This window comes from Cryptococcus neoformans, chromosome 1 (genome assembly GCF_000091045.1).
Source record: "Cryptococcus neoformans var. neoformans JEC21 chromosome 1, complete sequence".
NCBI classification, from domain to species: domain Eukaryota; kingdom Fungi; phylum Basidiomycota; class Tremellomycetes; order Tremellales; family Cryptococcaceae; genus Cryptococcus; species Cryptococcus deneoformans.
Window position 1 is genome coordinate 775,674 of NC_006670.1, and position 21,611 is coordinate 797,284.

A 21,611-nucleotide genomic window follows, 5' to 3' on the forward strand; every position below is an offset into this window, starting at 1 on the left:
TATATGGAACTTTCCGACTAACCGATTGTTACATGCAGGGCTGCGCGCATAGTAAAATAAATGACGAAGATCGTGTTCAGGCGCATACAAGGCGTTCAGGCTCTTTTGTTTTCTTTGTTTATCGTTCTTTACGACTCCAATTTATTCATCTTACACCCTATCTAATCTGTCATTTGACTTGATACAATAAGGTGCAGGTCTTCATCAGTGCAATAACATCTCTGAAGAGCATCGCACCGGCACAATAGCTATCCGTCACTTCTAAGTGATACGTTTGGCTTGGACTTATCAGTGTGCTACCGGATCTTCAGCACGGTCAAACATGCAGTCTTTAAATGCCTTGGGGAACAGGCAAATAGCGAGTTTGAATGCAGACTTGTCTAGAATGGAGAATGGTGAAGGAGGCCCGGCAATTCAAGGTGAGTTGCGCGACAGTTCAACCATATCCGGAAGAGTTATAGACATGGCGTATGTCACCCTTCTCACAATGAATTGGATGCTTATCCATCTCTTTCAAGGTCAAATTACGACTACTCTCAGTGCTCTATCGCGACTGATAGACGATTATGATTCCATGGCGAGGAAGGAGATGGTTACCGTTGCCCGGGATAAGGCCAACACGTAGGTTCGATCTCTGTCTAATTCGGTCCAGCCCAAAAAGCGAACCGTTAAACTGATTACGCCAAAAGTCGAGTAGCAAGGTTAAAAAATGAACATAAGGAACTTAAATCAAGATTTGAACAAGCAAAAAACGAAAGTCAACTCAAAGTGGGTTGAGCGATTGTCCAGTTGCAGTTCCACTGATATGGTACCAGGCCCGGCAGGATTTGCTCGGATCATCTTCCTCCTCTTCCCCCTATCCATCAACAGCGAGTACTTCTGTGTCTCAGCGTCGCGCGCCAAATCAATCATCCTTCGCAGAATCTCCATTTGCTTCCTCCGACCCTCTCTTTCGGCCCAATCACCCTCCATCATCGCGCGAGGATTTTGCTCTTCGCGAACACACTTTCTTACAAGAGTCTGAGAACTCTATAGATCAATATATTGCGCAAGGAAGAGCAGTGCTGGGGAATCTTGTTGAACAGAAAGGAATGTTAAAGGGTACTAAGAGAAGACTATTGGACGCCGCGAATACGTTGGGAATGAGCAGAGAAACTATAGGATGGGTGGAAAGGCGGACGTGAGTAGTCTGCTGGACCTGTCATGTGGATCCTAACAGTGCATGAAATTAGCAAACAAGATGCTTGGATCTTCGGTGCGGGAGCAACATTCACATTGTTTAGCTTCTGGGCGATTTGGTATTACTTGGGATAATCACGATATCGACCGGTCATCTACATTATCTCTCACCATTAGCAAACAAAAGCAGTATGTCGACGGGACAATGAATCTTATATAATTACATTGGGGCATTAAAATGGGGCCCGTCTCTATCCAGCCCCCCCCCCACGCGCAGTTTATCTCCTTGTTGCATTCTTCTTCTTTCCTCCGTTCATTTCGCTTTAATATGTTCCCAATGCTAGAAACTGTCGAATGATAAAGATAGCTTGATATGCAACTTGATGTGATAACACTCTACTACTTCGCTACCTTTCTTCGGTCTTTTTCGAATTTTTCCTTTGTCACTTCAACTGTGTGATTTATTTGGAGTTGCAACAAAGCCACCCATGCCTATCGAGTGATGAAACCTTGTCAGCGCGTAAAACGCACAATAGCCATAACGATGATGGTTCTCATTGCTTCCTGAGCGTAGCGACTTGTCTTGCATTTTAACAAGAAAAGGAAGAGACTTATTCGTTCTTCTCGTTATTATTACTGGGCGTAGGTTGACGTTCCGTCGGAAACAATTGGTCTAATAAACGAAATCGTCGCCACGATGTCACAACAAGTCATTTCCGAAGTACGGCGTGATACAAAGTCCTCTCCAGGAAATCTCTCTTCTCAGAGTTCCCCGAGACACGCGACATTTATCGCGACTAACAGCGGGCAAGACAGTGATTCAGAAAGTCAATCAAGTCGCGCGGCATCAGAGGCTGACGACGACGAGCCAAATAACTGGGACAGGGACAGAGGCCCGGACATTTCAGACAACAGCGAAGGCGCATCTAATCACAGTAGCAATCCAAGTACAAGCTCATTCTCCACGGATCAACAATTTTACCGTCCTGAAAAGGCTACCGAAGTGGGCTCTGATTCTGACTCTGATACCGATCACTCTTCGATACCATCACAACGCTCAAGCGATATTGAGTACGAAGACGAAGCCGAAAAAGTACCCGGTCGGCAATATAACAGCAGCCCATCTTTATTCATCGACCCGTCTCCTGGTGTGTTCGCAATATCGTCAAATGAATCTTACAGTGTAGTAGCCACCGAAACTGGATCACAGCAAGGGTCTACAACGCTTGTATCTTCGAAAGAAGAAAGATATACATTGGCTGAGGACTCGAGATATCTGCTTGCGGCCCATTCCAAAAGAGACAGAACCGTGCAGCAAGTCATGGCCCGTTTCTCCGCCCTTTGTGAGTTTACTCGCGAATACTGTTGAAATAGGATCAGCAATACTTACATGTCTCAGATATTTTCCCGATACTGGTAGCTGTTCCACTCACTCTTCTCCTGTCTCTCAATACTATTCTTCTCACTCCATTATACAATACGATTCCCTTGAGCCTGCATAATGTCACCCTCTACGCATTGTATACTGCTCCACCAACTCTGCTGTACTGGGCTATGACGCTCGAGCGGTCCGCGAGAGAAGTTGTATCGGCCAATGTGTGCATTAGCCTTGCAGCTCTAAATGGAGACTTGGTCGCCGTCCTAGGAAGAAGGCTGGGGAGCTTGATGGGGAGATTGGCTGGCCCAGAATGGGGCGCTTGCTTTGCAAAGGCTATTCTAGGCTTTGGTGCTGTGGGGGGAGGATTGATATTTGCGCTTTTATGTTTTGTGAGCATTAGGATCCAGCGCTTATAGTATCTACTAAATTTTGGTGATAGGATCACATCCTCCCGATTACTCCGGCTAAAAGTTTGGCTGGCCGAATTCGAAATTTAGCCAATATCTCTGCTAGATCAACAGCGTTTATGTTGCATCTTTGGTTTGGCCAGCGTCTGCTGGATAGAAGATTGTCCGGCAGTGTCATGTTTCTTACCCAGAGCCCGGAAAAAGCGGTACGTTTTGTGTTCACAATACGGAAGCGAACAGTCCATGAAACTATTCCAGATTCTCTTCATAACACTATATCTCACTACAATCCATCTCTTTGTTCGCCCTGGGCCATCCTTAGCCTCATCCTTGAATGGACTGTATGGTTTCATCTCCGTTGGCTTAGGAGTCGCTCCTTCCAAACGGTCCGAGATATCGAAATATACCGCACTTTTACCTAAACGAGCTCCTTCATTCATTCTCTTTCTCCGACTCCCTCTCCTTGTCTTAGCTCTACGCCAGCAGATCTTCCTCCGACCCCCTGGCCAGAGAACCGATCCTTATGTGACCGCCCATGGAGAATTAAGGGTGCTGAGCTCGGAACAGAGTTTTACCGGAAGGGTGGTGGTCGGCGATAATTTAAAAGACGGGTATAGATTTTTGAGGTGTGACCACTCAATTCTGGGAGGGCGTTGGTTCAGAGAAAGGGAAAATAATGGCGAGAAGACAATCGAATTGGGGGATTCGTGGGTGGTTGTTGCTGTTCCATCAACTTGAATCTGACAAAGCGCAGGATTTTCGCAGTGTTCAATTTACAGGAAGTGATGACTTTGGCTCATAGGTCGGATGAAAAAGAATCGCTTATCACAACTTTGGACCTCACTACGGATCTAAAAGTAACATCTGAAGGCAAGGAGGATGAAGAACCATCACGCGGCTCTCGTTCTAATAGGGCCTTAGTCATGTGAGTGAAGCTTGAGATGCTGCTGTCATCGATTGACCAAAACTTACAGCGGTCTCGGGGCTGGTATCACGGCGCAAGGATTCTTGAGACGAGGATTCAATGTTGATGTAGTCGGTAAGTTCGTACTCTCTCAAGGCGTGACCGTCAGTGCTATCTAAATCATCTCCAGAAATCGATCCAGCTGTCTTCACTGCTACCGAAATATACTTTAATCTTTCTTCCTCCCATCTAACATCCGTGAACCTCTTGGATGGTTCTGTCTTCGTTTCCGAGCTCGCGACATTATCTCGTGTCAATATCACCGATCCTTCACTCGATTCGGAGACGTTGACAGCTTTGGAAAGGTTGCCTAAATGGGACTTTGTGGTACAAGATTGTTTTACAGGAGGGTCAGTACCAGGAGAAATGTTCACCAAAGAGTTTTGGGAGGATCTGGGTGAAATGGTAGCAGAAGATGGGCTCATTGCCATGGTGCGCCCTCTCTTGATCATAAGCGCTGGGGTTGACAGGAAATTAGAATTTTGTCGGACTGAAGATGAGCAAAGCCTCAAAAGCGGTATTAGTAACCTTAACATCTGTATTCCCACAGTGCAGGGCCTTTGGGGATGGATATGAAGTCAATCAGGGGCCAAACGATATAACTAACATGGTAAGATGGCCGCAGGTCTTTCGCATTCATTCGACAGAGAGCTGACTTCCAGGGTCCAAAGGTCGTTTTCTGCACTGTGAGTTGATGTAAGAAAGGCAATTATGAGCGTCAAACTCACTACAGAGCGTATTAGAAAACTTATTCTCCAATACTGACGTTTCGCCGCCCTCGTCCATCGGACGTCCATCGCTCCCCTCTACGTTCACATGTATTCTCCACCTTCCTCCCCAACGAAATACAGTTGGACTCGATCATATCTGAGGAAGATTATCATGATACTCTTATGACGTTGAGAAGGGGGGATACAAAAAGGTTGGATTACTGGCAAAAGGAGACAGCTATTGCTACTTGGCGCGCAATGCAGAACAGTACGTATTATTCCTTTCTTGCAGAGCGGTTGCTGATGAGTAGTCAGTCTTAACTCCGGAGATGTGGATGGCTTACTGACTGCAGGATCATAAAATTGCATGAAATTACTGTACAGATATAGATGTACATATACTTATATATAACAAGAGTGAAATTTACAACCTTCACCATCATTGGCGCCTAACATTTGTCGATGTACATTATCAAGACAAGGACTGAACTCCTTCGTTTCGCCATACAAGGACAGAGCAGATTCCCCCGCTCAATTGATCTTCTTCGATAATAAGGCCTTCATAGCCTATAAGCCCTGGTTTTTCGGACGCAGTCAGCATCATATGCCTAGAGGAAGCGAAGTCACTCACTACTCTCCCCAACGTTCATGACGCCATCTAGGCCACCCTCTACGACTCTATCCAAAACCATCACAGGTGGCTCCCCCGACCTTTTTTTCTTAGTACTACCGGCCCCACTTTTGGAAGCTTTTCTTGTCTTGTCAGAAGTGGAGCGTTTCTGTTCATCAATTTCTTCTTCGTATTGGGAGGGTTTGGGGAAAAGGGAAGAATGAAAAGCGGCGACGCTGGAAGTAAGATTGAGTGTGCCAGAAGAGGTTGACACAGTCCAAGGGCAGCGAGCATAACGTTGGAATAAGGGTGTGCCCGGCTACCACGCAGAATTAACTTTAAATGTCACGATGTAAAACGAGACATGACTTGCAATGTTAGAGTAGCAGAGGATTTTATGAACCTTGAACTGAGGAGAAATTAAAAAATCTAGCCCATACTGAAAGTAATTCCAGAAGCCTGGGGAATTGTTTTTTGTTAGAGAAACGTCTGCAGAATTTGGACCAGCTTACAATATCCGGGTTCACTGGTTCCACCCCACATCTTTTCTAATCTGTCGTCTTCTTTCCAAAATTTTCTCAAAGGATGACCCAAATCTAACAAAAGATCCTGTGCAGTGGTTTGTCCCAAGATAATTTCTAGAGGTTCTTCTTCGGCTATAGAGAGGACAACGCCTTTGTTTGGCTGATTCTGATTAGTTCCACGAACTGCGTAGTGGATATTCTGCTTACCTGCACGTTACAAGAAATCAACTGCCCAGGAAGGCTTAAACGTTCACCCTCTTTCCCGTTCACGTCTAGTCTTCGCACGAGATCCTCTCGCCCACCTTTCCCTTCCGAGCTCATCTCGAACTTTATTCCCGGGAACACCAATCCTCTACCCTCGTCGGCAAATGTAGGTCCAAATATCCTGCCAACTTTGGCCCTTGTCAATGGCTGTTCTGGGGCATACAGGAGCTGGGTCTCAAAGGTCAAAGTGATGTTGGAAAAGGCAAGAGAAGGGAACGATATCAGTGTCAAGGTCTGCGATGGATGGGGGAAGTAAAGTGTCAATGAAGGTAGATGAATCACCACGGCGGACTCATGCGGGTGCTAAGTGTCTGTCAGTGACTGTGGTCCACGGGATGTCCGATACGAACCTGAGGGTCCCATGATAAGCTGAATTTGGGATACTCGTTCTTGCGTGTGCGGAGGAGGTCGAGGACGTGCCATAGTGTATCGCCTGGGGTGTATTAGCTCTGGGAAGGGCAAATAGGATGCACTGACCAAGGTGAAATATGCCTACTGCTCTGCCTGGGGAGATCTGGTAGTGGGCCATTGTTCGTAGGGGGATGAGGCGTCAAGCAACGGCGACATTCATGCTGCCATAATGACGATGCTTCATCATCATCGGCTTCCTGGTGGCGCGACGCGCCGCCGTCGAGGAGGTATGTAATAAATAATAGTAGACTAACTGTAATTAGGAAATCACTATTCCAAGTTAACCAGATTAATCATACATCGCTTAATTATTTCTACCCGTCGGAGTGCGAATGACTTGTAATCCTGGAATCTGGTAGGTGGAATCTGTGCTAGCGATCATCATTAGAGTTCTAGTGGCCTAATTGTCGCTCTAGAGGCATGTGGGACATTCCTCAAATATTCTGGAACTAGCCAAAACCCTCGGACCTTGGGCCCTAGTAGGAGGCCGCCGAAACAGCCCCCGAGGGCTTGTGTCGAGCCTAATAAACCATGTCCTACGCACGTCGTTTGTACATCTTCGCGTTTGTTGCTCTATCCGTCGGGGCAAACTTTATCGATTGACGGGTAGAAAGAATACCAGCGAAAGCCCACATCGGACGTCTCGTCTGCTGACCTATCCAGTCAGCTGGCTCCGTTTATTAATTGTCATTTTTTAAGGGCAGCGAGCGGTCGCGTCGCGTCACACCGATCATCATTTCGCAGTGCGGGACATGTGCTTTTACAATCCACACTTTATTACGCATCAACGACTATAGAGTATATCGCTCGTGCCCTTTTCTCATGTGATAATGGCAGAAAAAAATAGGGACGGGACGATAGAGAGTCAAAATGCCGGGGGGGCGGAGGCGGGGAACACAGATGACGAAGGAAAAAGAGTCCTTGAGATTATCCAGCCACCACCACGACTCCGCTTTATAAACTGTAAGCTTGGAAGCTCGTCATCGCAAGGGTAAAGCATCGAATGACCTCACGGCGAAAGCCTGACCTATTCTTCGATTGCTATTGGCTATTTTCGTCCAGATATGGGATACTATGAGTCTAATCATGGCAGGGGGGTCTGTGAAGGAAGAAGTACAAAAGCCAGTGAATTACTATGAATATTGTACCTCTAAAGACTTTTTGACGCACCCGTTGTAAATCGTCTACTATTACTAACTCCGCGCCTTTATATGCTCTCATCAAGAGCATTCAGCCCTAGGACTATTTTCAATCGAGCCGCCCTTTCTCCACTGGCAATTTCCACTCGCTTCTTTGCAAGCCCCACAACCAGCAGCATGGCAGGTAACACTTCTGTAGCAGACGCAGTCAAGCACGATCACCGAGAGCTTGAAGAGTATTACGACCAGATCATCAAAGCTACTGATGCAGACACGAAGACCCGGTACCAAAACCTGTTCACCTGGGAACTTGCTCGCCACTCCGTTGGAGAGGAGCTTGTCGTTTACCCTGCTCTTGAGAAGTATGTAGATGGTGGCAAGGCATTGGCCGATAGAGATAGGGAAGAACATCAGAAGGTACGTACTCCACCTTAGATTGGCAGGCGATTTCACGGACTAACGCCCACCAGGTCAAAGAGATGTTGTACAAGTTCCAGCAACTATCGCCAAGTGATAGCGAATTTGAACCCACCATCAAGAAGTTGATGTCCGATCTGGCCGAACATATCAAGGAAGAAGAGACAGAAGACCTCGTCAAGTTGGAACAAGCTGTCCCGAGCTCTGAATCGAGTAGTCTCGCCGCAAGCTTCAAGAGGACCAAGATGTTTGCCCCCACTCGGAGCCACCCCTCCGCGCCTGACAAGCCTGTAAGCATAAGCGGGCTGCAGTCTTCATTACACGTTGTGTGCTAATCCTGGTTTACTTTGCAACTTAGCCTTTTGAGACCGTTGCAGGTTTGCTCGCTGCCCCTCTGGACAAACTAGGCGATGTCTTCCGAAAGTTCCCCAATGAGTGAGAATTGCAAGCATCATTAGTATGCTTTATAAGTGTAATGAAGTCGCGAAGCTTGTTCCGGTCCTCTGCTGTAGTCTCGGTTTTCAAACTTGTATCCATATGATTGTTTGGCTCCCGGAAGATGGCGAAGCCATGTTGAACCATGATGTATGATATGAATGGTAATCAAGATTGTGACATGCGATTCTATCTCCTTTCTCTTCCCTGGATAATGTACAGGGGGGGAAACAAGAAAGACGAGATGAAACGGGATGAACTTCTCAGGTACTTTACAGGTAGTTGATGAAAAGACCGATGATACAGTAGTAACAGCCTGGCGACAGCTCATATTCATTCGACAACAGGTGAAGTTTGTTTTCTTGAAAAGCAAGCCCATTTGGGTCAGTTCTGTGTGGTATGAATGAACTCGTACACTGCAAGAAGGCTGACTGAGGAACAAACCCGGCCCGTACGAACGAACGAAGCTTCAATCGATGGCGATCGATCGTCCCATTAATTAGAACGCGTTTGTATTATATTATGTAATACAAAACAACAGGTTATGACGTCAGTGTTGTCACACAGGAGGTCCGGAGTTGTCGAGCATGAGCAGCGCGTTCATATGCTGAGAACGTAGGAGGTTATCCTCTTCAGGTTGTCTCCGATGCACTCAAAACCTCAAAGATGACAACGCCCACCGCCCAATCCCAGCCTGTAACATTTTCATCTGCTCAAGATGAGAATTCTGCAATCGCCCAATCCCTAGCAGCCAGGCGACGGCGGTCACTAGCTTCAATTTTGCGGGACTTCCGAATTCGCCAGTCCGCTCATAAAACAACAGGAGACCGCGTAGTAGAGGAAGAGTCGGAAGAAGAAGAAGAAGAGGAAGATGAGTATGACCATCCAGAGAGGATAAATACCCTTGATCTGGAAGCATACAAACGTGCCATGGGTGATATGATAAAGATGGAGCAAAGCGGGGAGGTTATTGACCCCGACAGTATTGAGACTGAGGCCGCAGGATTGGAGTTTGTGTGGGACGGTGAGCTCCTAATTGTGAATCATTCCCCCCAATTGCTGACATCTACCAGTCTTGTTTGAAAATCAACGAGGGTAAGATACACATGTCATGATATGCAGGTGGGGTAACTCATCACGATGGCAGGATTTACTTGCTAGGAACGGCTTATTACTCGTCAAACACCCTGCTTCCAAAAGACCCGTCCACGTTTACAAGGCCAGATCGCACGGCTCCGATCACTTCTTCATTTGCTCTAGCCGACCCTTCTCAGAACCCTACTGTGCAGCCAGTCAAGTCTTCGAAGAAATATCTTCGCAAAGTTAAAGCCAAATCATCTACTCCCACCCAATCTAACAAAACATCATACACACTTGAGACTTATCAGCCGCCATCTCCCGAATGGGAATATTTGACCCCTTGGATGGTGAACATGCGTACTGGAACAGATGAGCTAGGGTGGAGATATAATGCATGGTTCAGGAAAAAAGGATGGAGCAGCCATGCCGGGAATTTGGGCTGGTGGGGATGGGTAAGAAGAAGGGAATGGGTCAGATTGAGGGTCAGGAAGCCCCGTAGGAAAGAAGAGGACAAACCGTCGGAAAAGATATATCGAACACCGAGCTACAAGTTAGAGGATCTGCTGAATGGAGAAGTTTCGGGCAACGCTTTGAGAATTCTGAAGTTAATGGGGGAGCTTGGCGTGGATCGTGAGAGACTCGAACTCTGGAAGAGCTGGCTAGATGGCATCCAAAAAGGGGGGCAGGTCTGGAACAGACTGCAAGAATTATTAGCCGATAGAGAAGCTGTAAGTACGCTTCTTTATTACTTATCAAGCTAACTCATCGCTTTATGCAGTCGACCCTACTCCATCGCCAGTTCATTCACTTGCCTTCTTACCAAAAATTCATGGATCTACTTTCTGACCATTCACTCTCTACTTCGCCTGCTCACTCAGATACGCCCTGAGTTTTTCCAATGCTCTATACCTGTGAGAGATCTTGTTCTTTTCTTCCCCATCCATCTCCGCGTACGTCCTTCCCCCACCCTCAAGAGGCTGGAAAATTGGGTCCCAGCCGAAGACCTTGGAGCCCCGAGCAGGGACGATGTTGCCTTCAGTGCGGCCTTCAAAGAGGATAGGTTCTTCGCCCGGCCCTGGAGAATATGCGAATGTACAGAGAGCAGTTGCGCGAGTGGTAGGGAACCCGTTGAGAAGAGTGTTTAGACCTATCCCGAATAGCCATAAGTAATGGATTCGAGACACAGAGCATGCAACGTACCTTCATGACCAATATTAGCCAAGAAATCTTTAATGTAAGGTCCAGGCAATCCGTTGAGAGCTTCGAAGCAGAGAGCTGTATCTTCAGTCACACAAGCTGTTCCGAGCTAATCGATCGATTAGCCTTAATGATAGTGGTGGGAGATGAAAGAGATTTTCTCGACCTTTTCAGCGGCTACCTTGCATTTGGCAATAGCAATTTCTTGCGTAGTGCCTTGAAGCTCAGGAACTGCTTCAGAAGTTAGATAGCCATTGCGGGTATATAAAATGTCATTAAAAGAACAAAGAACATACCATCAACAGATTGAGAGGTCACCTCAATACCGCTGTCACCGGCAGCCAGGATGGCTTTGACTTCTCGAAGCTTATTGGCGTTGCCTGTAACGAAGACTGGAAAAGTTCAAGCGTCAGCCTATGTGTCTGTCGTCGTATGAGAAGCGTACCAAAAGAAGTCATATTCAAGGGATACTGGTAGAGATGTAGAGGGAAAGCAACGATAACGATTAGCGTCGGAGACGGAGGGTTGATTACAGATTCAAATATAGTCAGTCACCCAGCCTAATTAGCGGAGAAAGGCGGGTCAAATATCCTTCCGCGCGTTTCGTTACCAACTTAATTAAGATTTCGACATGCAGTGTGACTAGACAAGCAGCGAGCTGTCACCACATCTATTCGAGCCATGGAGAGCTTTGCTGAGTCCCAGAGGGCTTACTATTGCAAAGCGCCATTGCATCGGTGCTCCAAAAGGTCATGGCCAATCACAGATTGCTCTCTGGTTTAACATCCTTACAACGAAGTCAGCAAGACAAAGTTGGGCGTGACAGTATGGGGACACTCCAAGGCACAATCGTGAGGTTAATACTCGTACGTACTCACATGATTCGCGGACGCACGGCAATCTCGGACGCCAAACCTCGCAATACCGTGCATATCATTAGCATCATATCTCCACAATGGCCGATTCTATGACCGTCGCACTTTAGCACAAGACAACAACTTGGTGACAGCCATCAGAAAGTCGCAGATTTATACAGGGTCTCAAAGTCATCCCACTACGACCGTCACGCCGGCGTACGCGCGTTCCATACGAGCTCGGCCTCTCGACACCTTTCTATCATGCAGGAGGAGGAATTGGATCAAAAAGATCGACAAATATGCTGAGCGAGGCACCCCTGCGAAGATGAACAGCAGGTTCCAGTCTCTCGATGTCGACTTCTTCAACACCCTCAAGACAGCGTACCATCGTCAACTGGATGAATACCAGCTTGGTAGCTCCGTTAGAGGGGTGGGAAAGGGGATGTTTTGGGGTTGGCACCAGAGGGCGTGGGGGGAGACGGCGACCTCACGCCAAATTCGAGGGACTTGGAGGAAATCAGGTTTGTTTCCTCTTGACCCTGCCGTCATGGAGACTGAGGAGCAAGCGCAGAGCAGTCCTGCCCCTCAAGCTGCCGCTGAGGGCCCTCTCACCCCCCACAACCTCCGCATCCTTTGCGTGAACAAATGGATCTCCCAACCGACATCCTCCACACCTACAGATCTACGGCTCTTGAGGAGTACCAAGTTCTCCCCATACTTTGACAACTGCGTTGGTGCCCTTGATGGCACCCACATCAGGACGACAGTCAGGGGGGAAGAAGCCAAAAGGAGCTGGCGTAACCGCTACTCCTACATCTCCACCAATGTTCTGGCAGCGTGCGATTTTTCGCTGCGCTTTGTCTATGTCCGGCCCGGTTATGAGGGGTCGGCCAATGACCAGAACGTACTGAATAACGCCCTGGAAGACAATTTTGTCATTCCAAAGGACCGCTTTTACCTGGCTGATGCTGGGTATGGAGCTCATCCTGGGCTGCGACTTCCTTTCCGGGGCGTAAGGTACCATTTGAAAGAGTGGGGAAGGGCCAACACCCGGTAAGTCAAGTTTAAGCATCTAAGCGGCTCTAAGCTGACCAGAACATTGATAGACCTCGTAGCAAGGAGGAGTTGTACAATCTTCGCCATGCTTAAGCACCTAACGTGATTGAGCGTGTGTTTGGCGTGGTCAAGGAGAAGTTCCCCATTTTGAAACAAGGATCGGAGTATACTATCCGCGATCAGTGTCGAGTGATCATAGCAGTATGCATCTTCCATAACGCGATCGCCACACATGAAGGTGTCGACCTTCATGGCGAAGAACTCTTCCCCAGCATCCGGATGGCACAGGATGTCTCCATGGCTCACAGAGCCGATGCTTACGAGGTCAATGACCCAAAGAGGAAGCAGGAGCGAATTCGGGCCAGAGAGGAAGCAGAAGAGGCCCTGAGGAGAACTGGGGTGAGCACGTGGGGGAAGACAGTGGTAGAAAATAGAAAACAATGTGATAAAATGAGGGACAGGCTGGCTGGGAAGATGTGGAGGAAGGACCAGGAATATGGGCATGCTAAATAGTCGTGACGGAGTTAGTCTAGCTGCTCGTTTAGATAGATGACTACGTGGTCTTGTTCGTTCAGATTCTATACCCTACTTTAATTTTCTCTTTTGTAGCTTTCTGATCTTTCCTCATCACTATCTTGTACACTGCTCTCTGAGACTGTTTGTACGAAGGTGTTGAGTGAATACCAGTTCAACAAGTCCATGTATTTTGCTTTGTTTCAATTCGACTCTGGCTATTGTCTCGCCTCACATAACAGCACATCATCAGAGAACTTCAATGGATTATTGAACGACGTATTCCCTAGCATACTCCCATTCATGAATCCTTAGTATTTCTGTTGAGTAACTGCCTTAGGGGGGGCAGAGTGGAGATTGCGGAGGCTGCAGAAGTGGGATAACCATTATGTCAGATGATGACAACGATGATGTGCTTATAGATTAACGAGTTGTTGGGTATCTAGATAACACTTTAGCTTGTAGTGGCGACCGTAGAAATGTAAATAGGTCCATAGTAGCTTGGTATTGAACTGCTTTCATCTATCTGACTTTGGTTAGACAGAAAGCTAAGCGTTGGTACCAGGCAAGCCATCATGTATCTGACTCAGGCTAAACAGCAGAGAGCTAAATAAGCGTTGGTACCAGTATAATAAACGATCATTCAACAATCTTACGTCAATTTCAAACTATCTCGACTGGGATCAATCAAATTGAGTGTTGGAGGGAGCCGTGTCCTCTGCCCCAGCGTCTCGCCTGGTCCAATTCCCAAAATAATCTGCACTGTCGAAGCCAGCAGCTTGGATGTCTCTACCTCTGGGATGACCCTCCATCTTCATGCCCCAGGTTCCCATACCGCCCATTCGCATACCACTTATCCCCTCAGAAATCCCGTGGATTGAAGCAGCTCTCTTCATCATTCTGATTTTAAGATCTGAGCCATTTTGAAGAGTGGCGAGGGCTTCAAAGAGATGATCATCCTAAGAGACGGCTGTTGAATGATAGGTTGAACTTCTCATCGTTGGTGAGCTCGTGACTTCTCTGGATTTCATTATTGAGTTGAGCCCTGGCTCTGAAACGGAAAGTATCAGCCTTTGAGAACTCTTCACCTAGTCGAGTGCGCCCATCAACCATACTGTAGCCCAAAGCACTGATGGCTTCAGGTCCACTTATCTTCGCACGACTTCTTCGCCGGGCAGGGGTAGCTGCCGCGGTGCGTCTTCTTTTTCTTTATCGTGTAATTCTGTCAGCAGGTCTTCTGTACACGCGTCTATAAAGGGGTCTACAACACTCACTGAAGGCGGTCCATCATCCTCCGACGACGAATCACAGGTCCAATCATCACTGCTGAGCCTAGAGAGGGAGTCTTTTTTTAGTAGCTCCGCATGAAAAGTATCTGTTTTCAGTGTCGCAATTTTCTTCATCATCACGGCAATCTTCGCTACCAGAACGCCAAGGAGAAGAGTTGCCTCTATCATAGATATTGTCGGCTGTGGAGGGAGGAACAGGCTCAAAGACATATTCGCCGGTAGCGTCTTCTGATGTCAGATCAAATAGTCTCCTTCAATTCTTTATTAGTACATCTTTATCATCACTCTTCTGTTTGCGTCTTTTCTTCGTTCCGACGGCGGAGTGCTTTTCCTTTTCTTTTGGCCTGACTAACGTAGGAATGAAAGGGATTCGACTTTCTTTTTTAGAAACATTAAAACTAGACATCAGGCGCCGGGAAGATTGGGAAGCTTGCTGATTTGGGGTGTGAGGGGAGATTTGGGACATTTTCATAGGTGCAAATGCTATTATCCAATATCTCCCAGACCTTCCAGGAACTTTTGATAGTCGTCGTCCACATCCCGTTTCTCTTCAGACCCGTTTTTCCCAAGTACGCCGTGTGCACCCCCAAGAACCCCACTCAACTTGCCCAGGAGTCCTTCCCCCTCCGCCAGCTTGGGTCGTTTGATCTCATCCCCGTCTTCATCAATCTCACCAGCTCCCGGTGCTGCATTCACTGTCATTCCACCTGCGCCATTAGAAGAACCGCCAGGACCTGCTTTACGTCGCCTGACGCCTCGCGGAACGAACGCTGTCGTTTCCTTGCGTAAATCACGCAGCACAGGGGCGGCAGAAATTTCTCCTGATGCTCCGGGCACTCCTGCAGATTGTGTAATAGGGGCTTTTGCATCGCTTGACGCAGCGACAGGTATGGGTTTAGGGGATGCAGATGTGGAGACACCGGTACCGCTTGGTCCAGAAGGTCGAGTCGGCAGAGCATGTGCCATCTTGTGCGCCTGGTAAGGAATAGTTGGCTTATTGCTCAATGGGTCTTGCACAGGTACCGGTGGCCTATTATGAGCAACATTAGGGGCGTGAGGCCGTGGTGGCATGGGGGGACGGAAGCTAGGTGGGGGTGGAGGGGGTACACCATAGGCGAAATGATGGGGAGGTCGGTATCCTGCCGATGGCGGGAAAAATCCTGAGCCACTGGGCGGCAAAGGCGGGCCACTCGGCAGAGGCGGTACCGGCAAAATGGCCTGTGGCTCCGGAGGCGGTCCCTCGGGTAGCGGAATGTCGTCTGAATCATCAGAATCATCGCCATCGCCCTCTTCATCACTGTCTGGTGGCGGACCTTCAGGCATGACTATATCGTCGTCGCTTTCATCTTCCTCGCTCTCTTCTTCCTCGGCTGCTACAACCCATTGAGATCAGTAGTTGACTGGGAGATTGGAAGGTAAGGCTTAAGACGTGAGAAACTTACTTCTTTCACGGTAGGGCATTCCGGGCGGAGGGACACCGAATGGGTTATATACTGGATCATAATAGACACTCCTCTTTGGGTTCCTCAGTCTCCCTCGTTCATCGTAAAGCTGCTTCCCCGATCCAGACCCCTCGCCTTCACCGTCTTGGTCCTGCTCAGTCTTGCGCCGTATGTTGTATATGCGATCATGTTCCTCTGGATGTTCCGAGACGTATTTTTCCTTTAGCTTTGAAACATATTGCAACTCTGATTCCAACTCTTGGATTTTCTTCTTGTTGGCTGGATTATCTGCGCAATGGTAAGGTAAGGATGAGAAAGCTCTACACGTTAACACAAAAGAAAAGGGCTACTGCACATACTCTCAGCCTTGAGAGAACGAATTTCTGTTTCGAGCTCTCTTGTATCCTTCTTTACAGTCTGTGTCTCTCTTGCTTTTTGCCTTGCTTCTTTGTTCTACTTTCTATCAGCTCCTATCCGAAATTTCCATGTCAGCAGACCTACCTTTTTGAGCTCTTTCGCCTTGAGCTGCTTGCCTGTGATTCAAGGTAATTGTTAGCGTTTGGCCGAGACTCCGATATCGCAACGTACGATACGCCTCTGCTGGATTGTGGCTCTTCTTAGCCATGATTATATGGTTCTACCGATAGACGTAAAGCGGATTACTATATTGTTCTTTGTGAGGATTTACATGCATAGCTATCGTCATCGGCGGTCAAAACAAGTGCAGCAATCGAGGTACATGCATTGTGAGGGGCGCTTTCTTAATTGCACCCCCACACAACGACGTCACTATATCATCGTCGGCCACCTCACCGTCGTCACGACCAAGCATCTCTCCTCTTTCCATTCCTCTTCTCGGCCCGTCACAACACCATGTCAGACTACGCGTTCCGAAAGATCGATATCGATGCGTTGGATGAGGATGTTCTCCTGCCGTCTGATCTGTATGACCCCGATCCGAGAGGACCTGACGGTGTGCTGGAAGATGCGAAGCGAAGGAGTGCAGACGTTAGGGGTTTGGTGAGCCGGTGAGTTGTTCGGTTCGTGTCTTTGCGGGCGGCTTGGCGTATGGCAATTCCAGGGCATAAATTGGATGAGAGAATTAAAAAGAGAGTTCTAACATGAGAGTAGAGGCGATGTGGCAGGTGCCCTCAGTACAATCTTGACAGATCCGCCATATGGGGACGGTGTGGATGAAGCCAAGGTAAGAAGCCGTGGTCAAATCTCACAATACCATGCTTACCGTTGTCTTCTTTCAAATCAATTCCGGCAGAGTCTCACGACTTCCTCTCTTCTACTCATCCTCAATTCCACACGCTCAGCTGATATCCCCACCATGATCAAGAATCTCGACCAAGTACAGCAAGACCGATTGATGGCGTACCTGTACAAGGGAATGGCGGTATTGGCTCAGGGCGGAGAAGTCAGTGGAAGTGTACTCCTGACGTGGCATGAAAAGGTGAGATTTAAATGCTGGGAGTTATGGCTGCTCCTTTTAAATGGGTACTGTTTGCTGATCTAGCAATTTATTATGGTTTTTTTACAGCTTACCGAGGTTGCAGGCGTTGGGTGTATTGTGCGAGTGATGACTGACCGGAAAACGTTGTAAAAATGCGGACATTGAACAGACGCAGATGTAAACGGCCAGTGTAATAAGGGCTTTGTAGATTTACCATGAATATGGTCAACAACTAGTTTTACGCGCCATGATTCTTGGACTGAAAAAAAAAGGTCAAGACGACCATAAATGATCTTGATCCATACACGGTGCACCAATGTCTATCATAAGAGCCGGCTTCCCTCATTCCCCTATCGTCATCCATTTTTTTTGGCTCATCCCCATGTCTTACTTCCTTCCGTATCGTGCCTTCTTGCCAAGGTCGAAAGGCACATACCTGTACTTGATCATATGTCTGCATTCCGTGTCAGCATCCCATGTCAAACGCCCCCGAATGAAATTGCCAAAACGCACTGAATCTGTCTGCGCATAGTCAATCCAAACAAGGTGAAAAAGTAGACGAGCAGAATGGGCCAGTACACGGGAACGTCAGTGGCGCGCGTAATGGTACAAAGCAGAGCGATGGCATTAGCCTTGGTGGCAGAGTACCAGAATTTGAACTCTGCGGTAACATTAGCGTCCGTGTACTGGTGCATAATAAGCAGATACTGACCTGGAAGACGCCTGATAAAAGGCCTAAACTCTTCATCTTCCTCCCCGTTCGAGAAGCCGTTCAGTAATCCTTTGAGTCCGCCCGGAGTCTTGGCGGGGCCGGCACCGGGCAAACCGGGGGCACCTTCTTCAACATCGTCCGCGGCCAAGTCTTCCGCCAACGAGGGGTCGAATCGGGGCTGGAGGAAGGCAAGGAACAAGTTGAGGATGTAGATGGCAAGGGCGTAGCAGACGATGTACCACTGCGGTCTTTTACATCAGCACGCGGGACAAGCGATCTGTGAAGACGGCCACTCACGCCCTGACGCAGGATGACATTGAGAGCAAACAGCAAGAACAATCCAAGGGTGACCAACCACCTTTCGAGCACATGCGGCGTCGACCTGTCCAGCAAACCCTGCCATTTCCTGGCCCATACGTTGGTGTTCTCCCTGACAAGCTGGGCGACGTTCCTTTCCTCTGGCAGGCCGCCGCGCACGCCCGCGCCCGGGGCCATGTTGGGGACGGGGGTGGACGACATGGAGTGGGGAGTCATGCCCGCGAGGCCTGACTTGGGGGGGAAGCCGGAGCCGGGCCCCGCGGAGGGCGCCGCCTGGGTCGGGGGGTACGGGTTCACCGCCGGGTATGTCTGTGGCTGGGGCGTGAGCGGGGGACTGGCGGGCGGGCGGCTTACATTCATCGTGGCGTGGCGGGGAAAAGAAGGATAGTGCGAACCGTTTCGCGCGCGGTGCAGCGTTATTTACGCCGAGCAGGGTGTTTCTTATTAACTTAATTTGCCCAGCGGAGACGGCCGCCGGCGGTGGAGGGTTGTCGAGTTATGTTGGCATTATTTACGAGCACAAACACTCTCAGCAGCACCAGCATGAACACCCACCTCGCAGCCCGTCTTCAGCACCTCGCATCCTCCTACCCGCCGCACACAGCCCTCTTCTACGCCCGCATATGGCACACACTCGCGCCCACCACAGACAGCAACCACGACTCCCTGCATGCGCTCGCGCTCGCTTTCCTCCAAGCAGCAGAGCCATACTCCGCCATACACCTCGTCAGAGACCACACAGGCCTCGACAACCTCGATCTGGATCTGGAAATCAGGTTTGAGAGGACAGACAAGGTGTGTGGCGGCTGTGCCATGATCGTTGCTCGCTGCTGTGAGAAACTAGGCAGGTACTCGGAGGGACAGGCCGTCTTGGCCAGGGCGTTGAAAAGAGGTGCCAATATCAGTAGGTTTGGTTGCAACGTTGATGAGTACCCCGTCCTGACGCTTGACAGATTTAGCATTGCCTGCACCCTCATCGAATGCTGCAACGGCATATCTACTCCTGGCCAACCTGTCACACAAAGGTAAATCTCCAGAAACAGCCATCGAAAATTATAGGAAAGCGCTTGATGAGGATCCTTGGATGTGGGAAGCCTTTACTAATCTCTGTGACGTCGGTAGGTTGAAGTCTTTTGATGTTTCTCTCTTTCAGCCAATTCGGGAACTAACGAAGCACTCGCAAGGTGCCCCACCCCCTATCGAGTCCCTCTTCCCCGCAGGAGCGGGCCTTTCTCTCTCTAGGCACGCCTCACGATCGTCAAGGCCCCCATTGTCGCCAAACATTCATCGCCAGAAATCCCCTATAGAACCGGCACCTGGCGTTCTGAGGCTTCACCAAGCCCAAGCAGGTGCTGGCAATAGTGGTGGATTGTTTACCCCCGACGTCGAAGGAATTGGAGGGAAAACGGGTCTTGGTATGATGGGCAATCCTTCTTCTTGGGAGTAAGTCCATTCACCATCAGTCGTACAGCAAAGCACTGACTTGAACTGGCCAAGCTCGTCATCCATAATAGGCGACACCACTTTTGCGGTCCCGGAACAACCGACCAAGAGACCATTCCCGTCGTTCATGTCAACTGCGACCAGCTTCCTTCCATCGTCTCTTCGAGGTGGTACATCGACCCCAGCAGGAAGTGACTCTCCACCTAAATTGCCTACTATGAAACGACCCAGAGGCAAAGATCCTGTCAAAAGGCCAGTGGAAACACCCCAGTCACAGATGAGCAGCGGACTACCTCTTGCCAAAGAATTGAGGCCAAACGGCGCAAAGTACGAAGACTCGGATGCTCCCCGTCGTAGCTCGCGGCTCAAAACGACAACTTCTAAACCTGCACCCAAAATTCCCCGCGATCCGCACGCCACGCGCTCTCGATCAGTCACTTCCTCCAACTCCAATAACGAGGTCCCTTCTCCTCCCTCGTTGACATCGCAAGATGCGATTCTACAAAGGGAAGCGGATGAGTATCTCAAGGATATAGTAAAAAAATGCGCAAGGGTTTACAAAAGTTTAAGCCGGTATCAGTGCCAACAGGCCATCAAGGAGGTGGATGCCTTGCCCGGAGAGTTGAAGACATCACCATGGGCAATGGAAATTCTAGGGAGGGCGTTTTACGAGATTGCCAACTATGCCATGGTAAAACATCTGCCCTATCTTTTTAAAAGCTATTGCTAATCCAAACCATACACCCGCAGGCACGGCGAGCATTCACGTTTCTTCAACAGCAAGAACCGTACCGCATCCAATCCATGGAGCAGTTATCCACCCTTCTCTGGCATCTCACCGACCTCCCTGCACTTTCACACCTTTCTCAAAGCTTGATCTCAATCAGTCGTTCCTCTCCTCAGGCTTGGATCGCCGTGGGGAATTGCTTCAGCTTGCAAAAAGACCATGATGAGGCTATGAGATGTTTTAGGAGAGCGACACAAGTGGATGAAGGTTGCGCTTATGCGTGGACACTGTGTGGGTATGAAGCGGTAGAGATGGAAGAGTATGAGAGGGCTATGGCGTTCTATCGAACGGCCATCAGAACAGACGCAAGACATTATAATGCTTGGTATGTTTTTTTTTTCCGTACCAGGCGACATCGACGGCTGATCAAGAAAAGGTATGGGATGGGACTAGTATATCTCAAAACGGATAGACCGCGATATGCGGAGCATCACTTTAGAAGAGCCGTCGAAATCAACCCGACCAATCCCGTCCTTTTATGTTGTGTTGGCATGGTAAGTTACGAGTCATTTTACCCTCTTGAAGCAAATGACGACTAACATCGATTTAAAAAAGGCGCTGGAAAAGTCAGACGATGTCGTGCAAGCTCTTCACTTTTATGAGCGTGCCTCCAAATACGCGCCCACCTCCGCGATGGTGCAGTTCAAACGCATTCGTGCCCTTGTCGCTCTTCAACGGTACGACGAGGCCATTTCAGCGCTTGTACCCCTCACACACAGTGCACCGGACGAAGCAAATGTCTTTTTCTTGCTGGGAAAATGTTTACTCAAGAAGGAGAGAAGACAAGAAGCTACAGTGGCATTTACAAATGCTCGGGAACTGGAACCCAAATTGGAAGGCGTCATCAATGCTGTTTTGGCCGCAAACGGAGAAGAGGGAGAGGATGAGGAATGAACGGCAGCGTACGCATAGTGTTTTTTTTATTAAGTTTTACGAACCTTTACGTCAGATTCAAGTATTTTGATTACGTCCTTTGTTCTTAGGCTCACAAAGGACATGTATGGTATATATGCATTTTTG

The 21,611-nt window shown here is 48.7% G+C and overlaps 11 protein-coding genes across 11 annotated transcripts; 7 read left to right on the plus strand and 4 right to left on the minus strand.

The window, feature by feature from the left end:
* Positions 1 to 117: 117 nt before the first annotated feature.
* On the plus strand, positions 118 to 1,569 carry CNA02950 (hypothetical protein). Its single transcript, XM_024656219.1, has 5 exons — positions 118 to 419; positions 519 to 621; positions 690 to 768; positions 816 to 1,180; positions 1,233 to 1,569. Exons 1-5 carry the CDS (start codon positions 323 to 325, stop codon positions 1,312 to 1,314), a joined length of 726 nt encoding a protein of 241 aa, XP_024511888.1. The 5' UTR covers positions 118 to 322; the 3' UTR covers positions 1,315 to 1,569.
* Positions 1,570 to 1,828: 259 nt separating this feature from the next.
* On the plus strand, positions 1,829 to 5,385 carry CNA02960 (hypothetical protein). The gene is made up of 11 exons (XM_024656220.1): positions 1,829 to 2,522; positions 2,579 to 2,946; positions 2,997 to 3,170; positions 3,223 to 3,671; positions 3,719 to 3,889; positions 3,939 to 4,003; positions 4,059 to 4,360; positions 4,407 to 4,538; positions 4,600 to 4,614; positions 4,672 to 4,906; positions 4,954 to 5,385. Exons 1-11 carry the CDS (start codon positions 1,877 to 1,879, stop codon positions 4,983 to 4,985), a joined length of 2,589 nt encoding a protein of 862 aa, XP_024511890.1. The 5' UTR covers positions 1,829 to 1,876; the 3' UTR covers positions 4,986 to 5,385.
* CNA02970 (expressed protein) lies at positions 4,662 to 6,590 on the minus strand. Its single transcript, XM_024656221.1, has 8 exons — positions 6,514 to 6,590; positions 6,387 to 6,469; positions 5,980 to 6,339; positions 5,761 to 5,932; positions 5,622 to 5,707; positions 5,270 to 5,567; positions 4,987 to 5,214; positions 4,662 to 4,938 (listed from the first exon to the last, which is right to left on the minus strand). The coding sequence occupies exons 1-7, from the start codon at positions 6,563 to 6,565 to the stop codon at positions 5,111 to 5,113; spliced, it is 1,155 nt and encodes a 384-aa protein (XP_024512053.1). The 5' UTR covers positions 6,566 to 6,590; the 3' UTR covers positions 4,662 to 4,938; positions 4,987 to 5,110.
* Positions 6,591 to 7,603: 1,013 nt separating this feature from the next.
* On the plus strand, positions 7,604 to 8,594 carry CNA02980 (conserved hypothetical protein). Its single transcript, XM_566714.1, has 3 exons — positions 7,604 to 8,003; positions 8,057 to 8,293; positions 8,362 to 8,594. Exons 1-3 carry the CDS (start codon positions 7,659 to 7,661, stop codon positions 8,440 to 8,442), a joined length of 663 nt encoding a protein of 220 aa, XP_566714.1. The 5' UTR covers positions 7,604 to 7,658; the 3' UTR covers positions 8,443 to 8,594.
* Positions 8,595 to 9,067: 473 nt separating this feature from the next.
* CNA02990 (expressed protein) lies at positions 9,068 to 10,703 on the plus strand. The gene is made up of 4 exons (XM_566716.2): positions 9,068 to 9,462; positions 9,512 to 9,533; positions 9,586 to 10,246; positions 10,297 to 10,703. The coding sequence occupies exons 1-4, from the start codon at positions 9,105 to 9,107 to the stop codon at positions 10,405 to 10,407; spliced, it is 1,152 nt and encodes a 383-aa protein (XP_566716.1). The 5' UTR covers positions 9,068 to 9,104; the 3' UTR covers positions 10,408 to 10,703.
* Positions 9,860 to 11,244, minus strand: CNA03000 (DNA repair-related protein, putative). Its single transcript, XM_024656222.1, has 8 exons — positions 11,161 to 11,244; positions 11,012 to 11,107; positions 10,882 to 10,946; positions 10,719 to 10,824; positions 10,268 to 10,665; positions 10,164 to 10,216; positions 10,035 to 10,106; positions 9,860 to 9,957 (listed from the first exon to the last, which is right to left on the minus strand). The coding sequence occupies exons 1-5, from the start codon at positions 11,171 to 11,173 to the stop codon at positions 10,376 to 10,378; spliced, it is 570 nt and encodes a 189-aa protein (XP_024511893.1). The 5' UTR covers positions 11,174 to 11,244; the 3' UTR covers positions 9,860 to 9,957; positions 10,035 to 10,106; positions 10,164 to 10,216; positions 10,268 to 10,375.
* Positions 11,245 to 11,381: 137 nt separating this feature from the next.
* On the plus strand, positions 11,382 to 13,345 carry CNA03010 (conserved hypothetical protein). The gene is made up of 3 exons (XM_566720.2): positions 11,382 to 12,093; positions 12,144 to 12,625; positions 12,679 to 13,345. The coding sequence occupies exons 1-3, from the start codon at positions 11,923 to 11,925 to the stop codon at positions 12,719 to 12,721; spliced, it is 696 nt and encodes a 231-aa protein (XP_566720.1). The 5' UTR covers positions 11,382 to 11,922; the 3' UTR covers positions 12,722 to 13,345.
* A 5-nt stretch (positions 13,346 to 13,350) lies between these two features.
* On the minus strand, positions 13,351 to 16,548 carry CNA03020 (hypothetical protein). The gene is made up of 7 exons (XM_024656223.1): positions 16,461 to 16,548; positions 16,374 to 16,405; positions 16,232 to 16,325; positions 15,873 to 16,160; positions 14,416 to 15,803; positions 13,798 to 14,348; positions 13,351 to 13,732 (listed from the first exon to the last, which is right to left on the minus strand). The coding sequence occupies exons 1-5, from the start codon at positions 16,495 to 16,497 to the stop codon at positions 14,917 to 14,919; spliced, it is 1,338 nt and encodes a 445-aa protein (XP_024511895.1). The 5' UTR covers positions 16,498 to 16,548; the 3' UTR covers positions 13,351 to 13,732; positions 13,798 to 14,348; positions 14,416 to 14,916.
* Positions 16,549 to 16,718: 170 nt separating this feature from the next.
* CNA03030 (arp2/3 complex 16 kda subunit (p16-arc), putative) lies at positions 16,719 to 17,565 on the plus strand. Its single transcript, XM_566724.2, has 4 exons — positions 16,719 to 16,900; positions 17,004 to 17,076; positions 17,146 to 17,331; positions 17,419 to 17,565. Exons 1-4 carry the CDS (start codon positions 16,746 to 16,748, stop codon positions 17,479 to 17,481), a joined length of 477 nt encoding a protein of 158 aa, XP_566724.1. The 5' UTR covers positions 16,719 to 16,745; the 3' UTR covers positions 17,482 to 17,565.
* A 31-nt stretch (positions 17,566 to 17,596) lies between these two features.
* On the minus strand, positions 17,597 to 18,762 carry CNA03040 (ER to Golgi transport-related protein, putative). The gene is made up of 5 exons (XM_566726.2): positions 18,716 to 18,762; positions 18,341 to 18,676; positions 18,044 to 18,284; positions 17,845 to 17,992; positions 17,597 to 17,785 (listed from the first exon to the last, which is right to left on the minus strand). The coding sequence occupies exons 1-5, from the start codon at positions 18,719 to 18,721 to the stop codon at positions 17,719 to 17,721; spliced, it is 798 nt and encodes a 265-aa protein (XP_566726.1). The 5' UTR covers positions 18,722 to 18,762; the 3' UTR covers positions 17,597 to 17,718.
* A 137-nt stretch (positions 18,763 to 18,899) lies between these two features.
* Positions 18,900 to 21,610, plus strand: CNA03050 (ubiquitin-protein ligase, putative). Its single transcript, XM_024656224.1, has 7 exons — positions 18,900 to 19,265; positions 19,315 to 19,479; positions 19,546 to 19,804; positions 19,859 to 20,495; positions 20,555 to 20,916; positions 20,968 to 21,085; positions 21,147 to 21,610. Exons 1-7 carry the CDS (start codon positions 18,905 to 18,907, stop codon positions 21,483 to 21,485), a joined length of 2,241 nt encoding a protein of 746 aa, XP_024511897.1. The 5' UTR covers positions 18,900 to 18,904; the 3' UTR covers positions 21,486 to 21,610.
* The last annotated feature ends 1 nt before the right edge of the window (position 21,611 follows it).

Bases quoted from the DNA above. Each gene is read 5' to 3' on its own strand.
- CNA02950 (XM_024656219.1), top strand. From the start codon at position 323: ATGCAGTCTTTAAATGCCTTGGGGAACAGGCAAATAGCGAGTTTGAAT. The intron at 420-518 runs GTGAGTTGCGCG...ATCTCTTTCAAG, and splicing joins AGGAGGCCCGGCAATTCAAG to GTCAAATTACGACTACTCTC. The intron at 1,181-1,232 runs GTGAGTAGTCTG...GCATGAAATTAG, and splicing joins GGATGGGTGGAAAGGCGGAC to CAAACAAGATGCTTGGATCT.
- CNA02960 (XM_024656220.1), top strand. From the start codon at position 1,877: ATGTCACAACAAGTCATTTCCGAAGTACGGCGTGATACAAAGTCCTCT. The intron at 3,171-3,222 runs GTACGTTTTGTG...AAACTATTCCAG, and splicing joins CCCAGAGCCCGGAAAAAGCG to ATTCTCTTCATAACACTATA. The intron at 4,361-4,406 runs GTGCGCCCTCTC...ACAGGAAATTAG, and splicing joins AAGATGGGCTCATTGCCATG to AATTTTGTCGGACTGAAGAT.
- CNA02970 (XM_024656221.1), bottom strand. From the start codon at position 6,565: ATGGCCCACTACCAGATCTCCCCAGGCAGAGCAGTAGGCATATTTCAC. The intron at 6,470-6,513 runs GTCAGTGCATCC...AATACACCCCAG, and splicing joins AGTAGGCATATTTCACCTTG to GCGATACACTATGGCACGTC. The intron at 5,215-5,269 runs GTGAGTGACTTC...CCGAAAAACCAG, and splicing joins CATGAACGTTGGGGAGAGTA to GGCTTATAGGCTATGAAGGC.
- CNA02980 (XM_566714.1), top strand. From the start codon at position 7,659: ATGCTCTCATCAAGAGCATTCAGCCCTAGGACTATTTTCAATCGAGCC. The intron at 8,004-8,056 runs GTACGTACTCCA...AACGCCCACCAG, and splicing joins ATAGGGAAGAACATCAGAAG to GTCAAAGAGATGTTGTACAA. The intron at 8,294-8,361 runs GTAAGCATAAGC...TTTGCAACTTAG, and splicing joins CCTCCGCGCCTGACAAGCCT to CCTTTTGAGACCGTTGCAGG.
- CNA02990 (XM_566716.2), top strand. From the start codon at position 9,105: ATGACAACGCCCACCGCCCAATCCCAGCCTGTAACATTTTCATCTGCT. The intron at 9,534-9,585 runs GTAAGATACACA...TCACGATGGCAG, and splicing joins TTGTTTGAAAATCAACGAGG to GATTTACTTGCTAGGAACGG. The intron at 10,247-10,296 runs GTAAGTACGCTT...CGCTTTATGCAG, and splicing joins TATTAGCCGATAGAGAAGCT to TCGACCCTACTCCATCGCCA.
- CNA03000 (XM_024656222.1), bottom strand. The intron at 10,947-11,011 runs GTATGTTCTTTG...CTTCTGAAGCAG, and splicing joins GACCTCTCAATCTGTTGATG to TTCCTGAGCTTCAAGGCACT. The intron at 10,825-10,881 runs GTCGAGAAAATC...TCGATCGATTAG, and splicing joins GCAAGGTAGCCGCTGAAAAG to CTCGGAACAGCTTGTGTGAC.
- CNA03010 (XM_566720.2), top strand. From the start codon at position 11,923: ATGTCGACTTCTTCAACACCCTCAAGACAGCGTACCATCGTCAACTGG. The intron at 12,094-12,143 runs GTTTGTTTCCTC...GAGCAAGCGCAG, and splicing joins AGGGACTTGGAGGAAATCAG to AGCAGTCCTGCCCCTCAAGC. The intron at 12,626-12,678 runs GTAAGTCAAGTT...GAACATTGATAG, and splicing joins TGGGGAAGGGCCAACACCCG to ACCTCGTAGCAAGGAGGAGT.
- CNA03020 (XM_024656223.1), bottom strand. From the start codon at position 16,497: ATGGCTAAGAAGAGCCACAATCCAGCAGAGGCGTATC. The intron at 16,406-16,460 runs GTACGTTGCGAT...CTTGAATCACAG, and splicing joins CAATCCAGCAGAGGCGTATC to GCAAGCAGCTCAAGGCGAAA. The intron at 16,161-16,231 runs GTATGTGCAGTA...ACCATTGCGCAG, and splicing joins TCGTTCTCTCAAGGCTGAGA to ATAATCCAGCCAACAAGAAG.
- CNA03030 (XM_566724.2), top strand. From the start codon at position 16,746: ATGTCAGACTACGCGTTCCGAAAGATCGATATCGATGCGTTGGATGAG. The intron at 17,077-17,145 runs GTAAGAAGCCGT...CAATTCCGGCAG, and splicing joins ACGGTGTGGATGAAGCCAAG to AGTCTCACGACTTCCTCTCT. The intron at 17,332-17,418 runs GTGAGATTTAAA...GTTTTTTTACAG, and splicing joins TCCTGACGTGGCATGAAAAG to CTTACCGAGGTTGCAGGCGT.
- CNA03040 (XM_566726.2), bottom strand. The intron at 18,285-18,340 runs GTGAGTGGCCGT...AAAAGACCGCAG, and splicing joins ATGTCATCCTGCGTCAGGGC to TGGTACATCGTCTGCTACGC. The intron at 17,786-17,844 runs GTGCGTTTTGGC...CACGGAATGCAG, and splicing joins ACTATGCGCAGACAGATTCA to ACATATGATCAAGTACAGGT.
- CNA03050 (XM_024656224.1), top strand. From the start codon at position 18,905: ATGAACACCCACCTCGCAGCCCGTCTTCAGCACCTCGCATCCTCCTAC. The intron at 19,480-19,545 runs GTAGGTTGAAGT...AGCACTCGCAAG, and splicing joins TACTAATCTCTGTGACGTCG to GTGCCCCACCCCCTATCGAG. The intron at 19,805-19,858 runs GTAAGTCCATTC...GAACTGGCCAAG, and splicing joins GGCAATCCTTCTTCTTGGGA to CTCGTCATCCATAATAGGCG.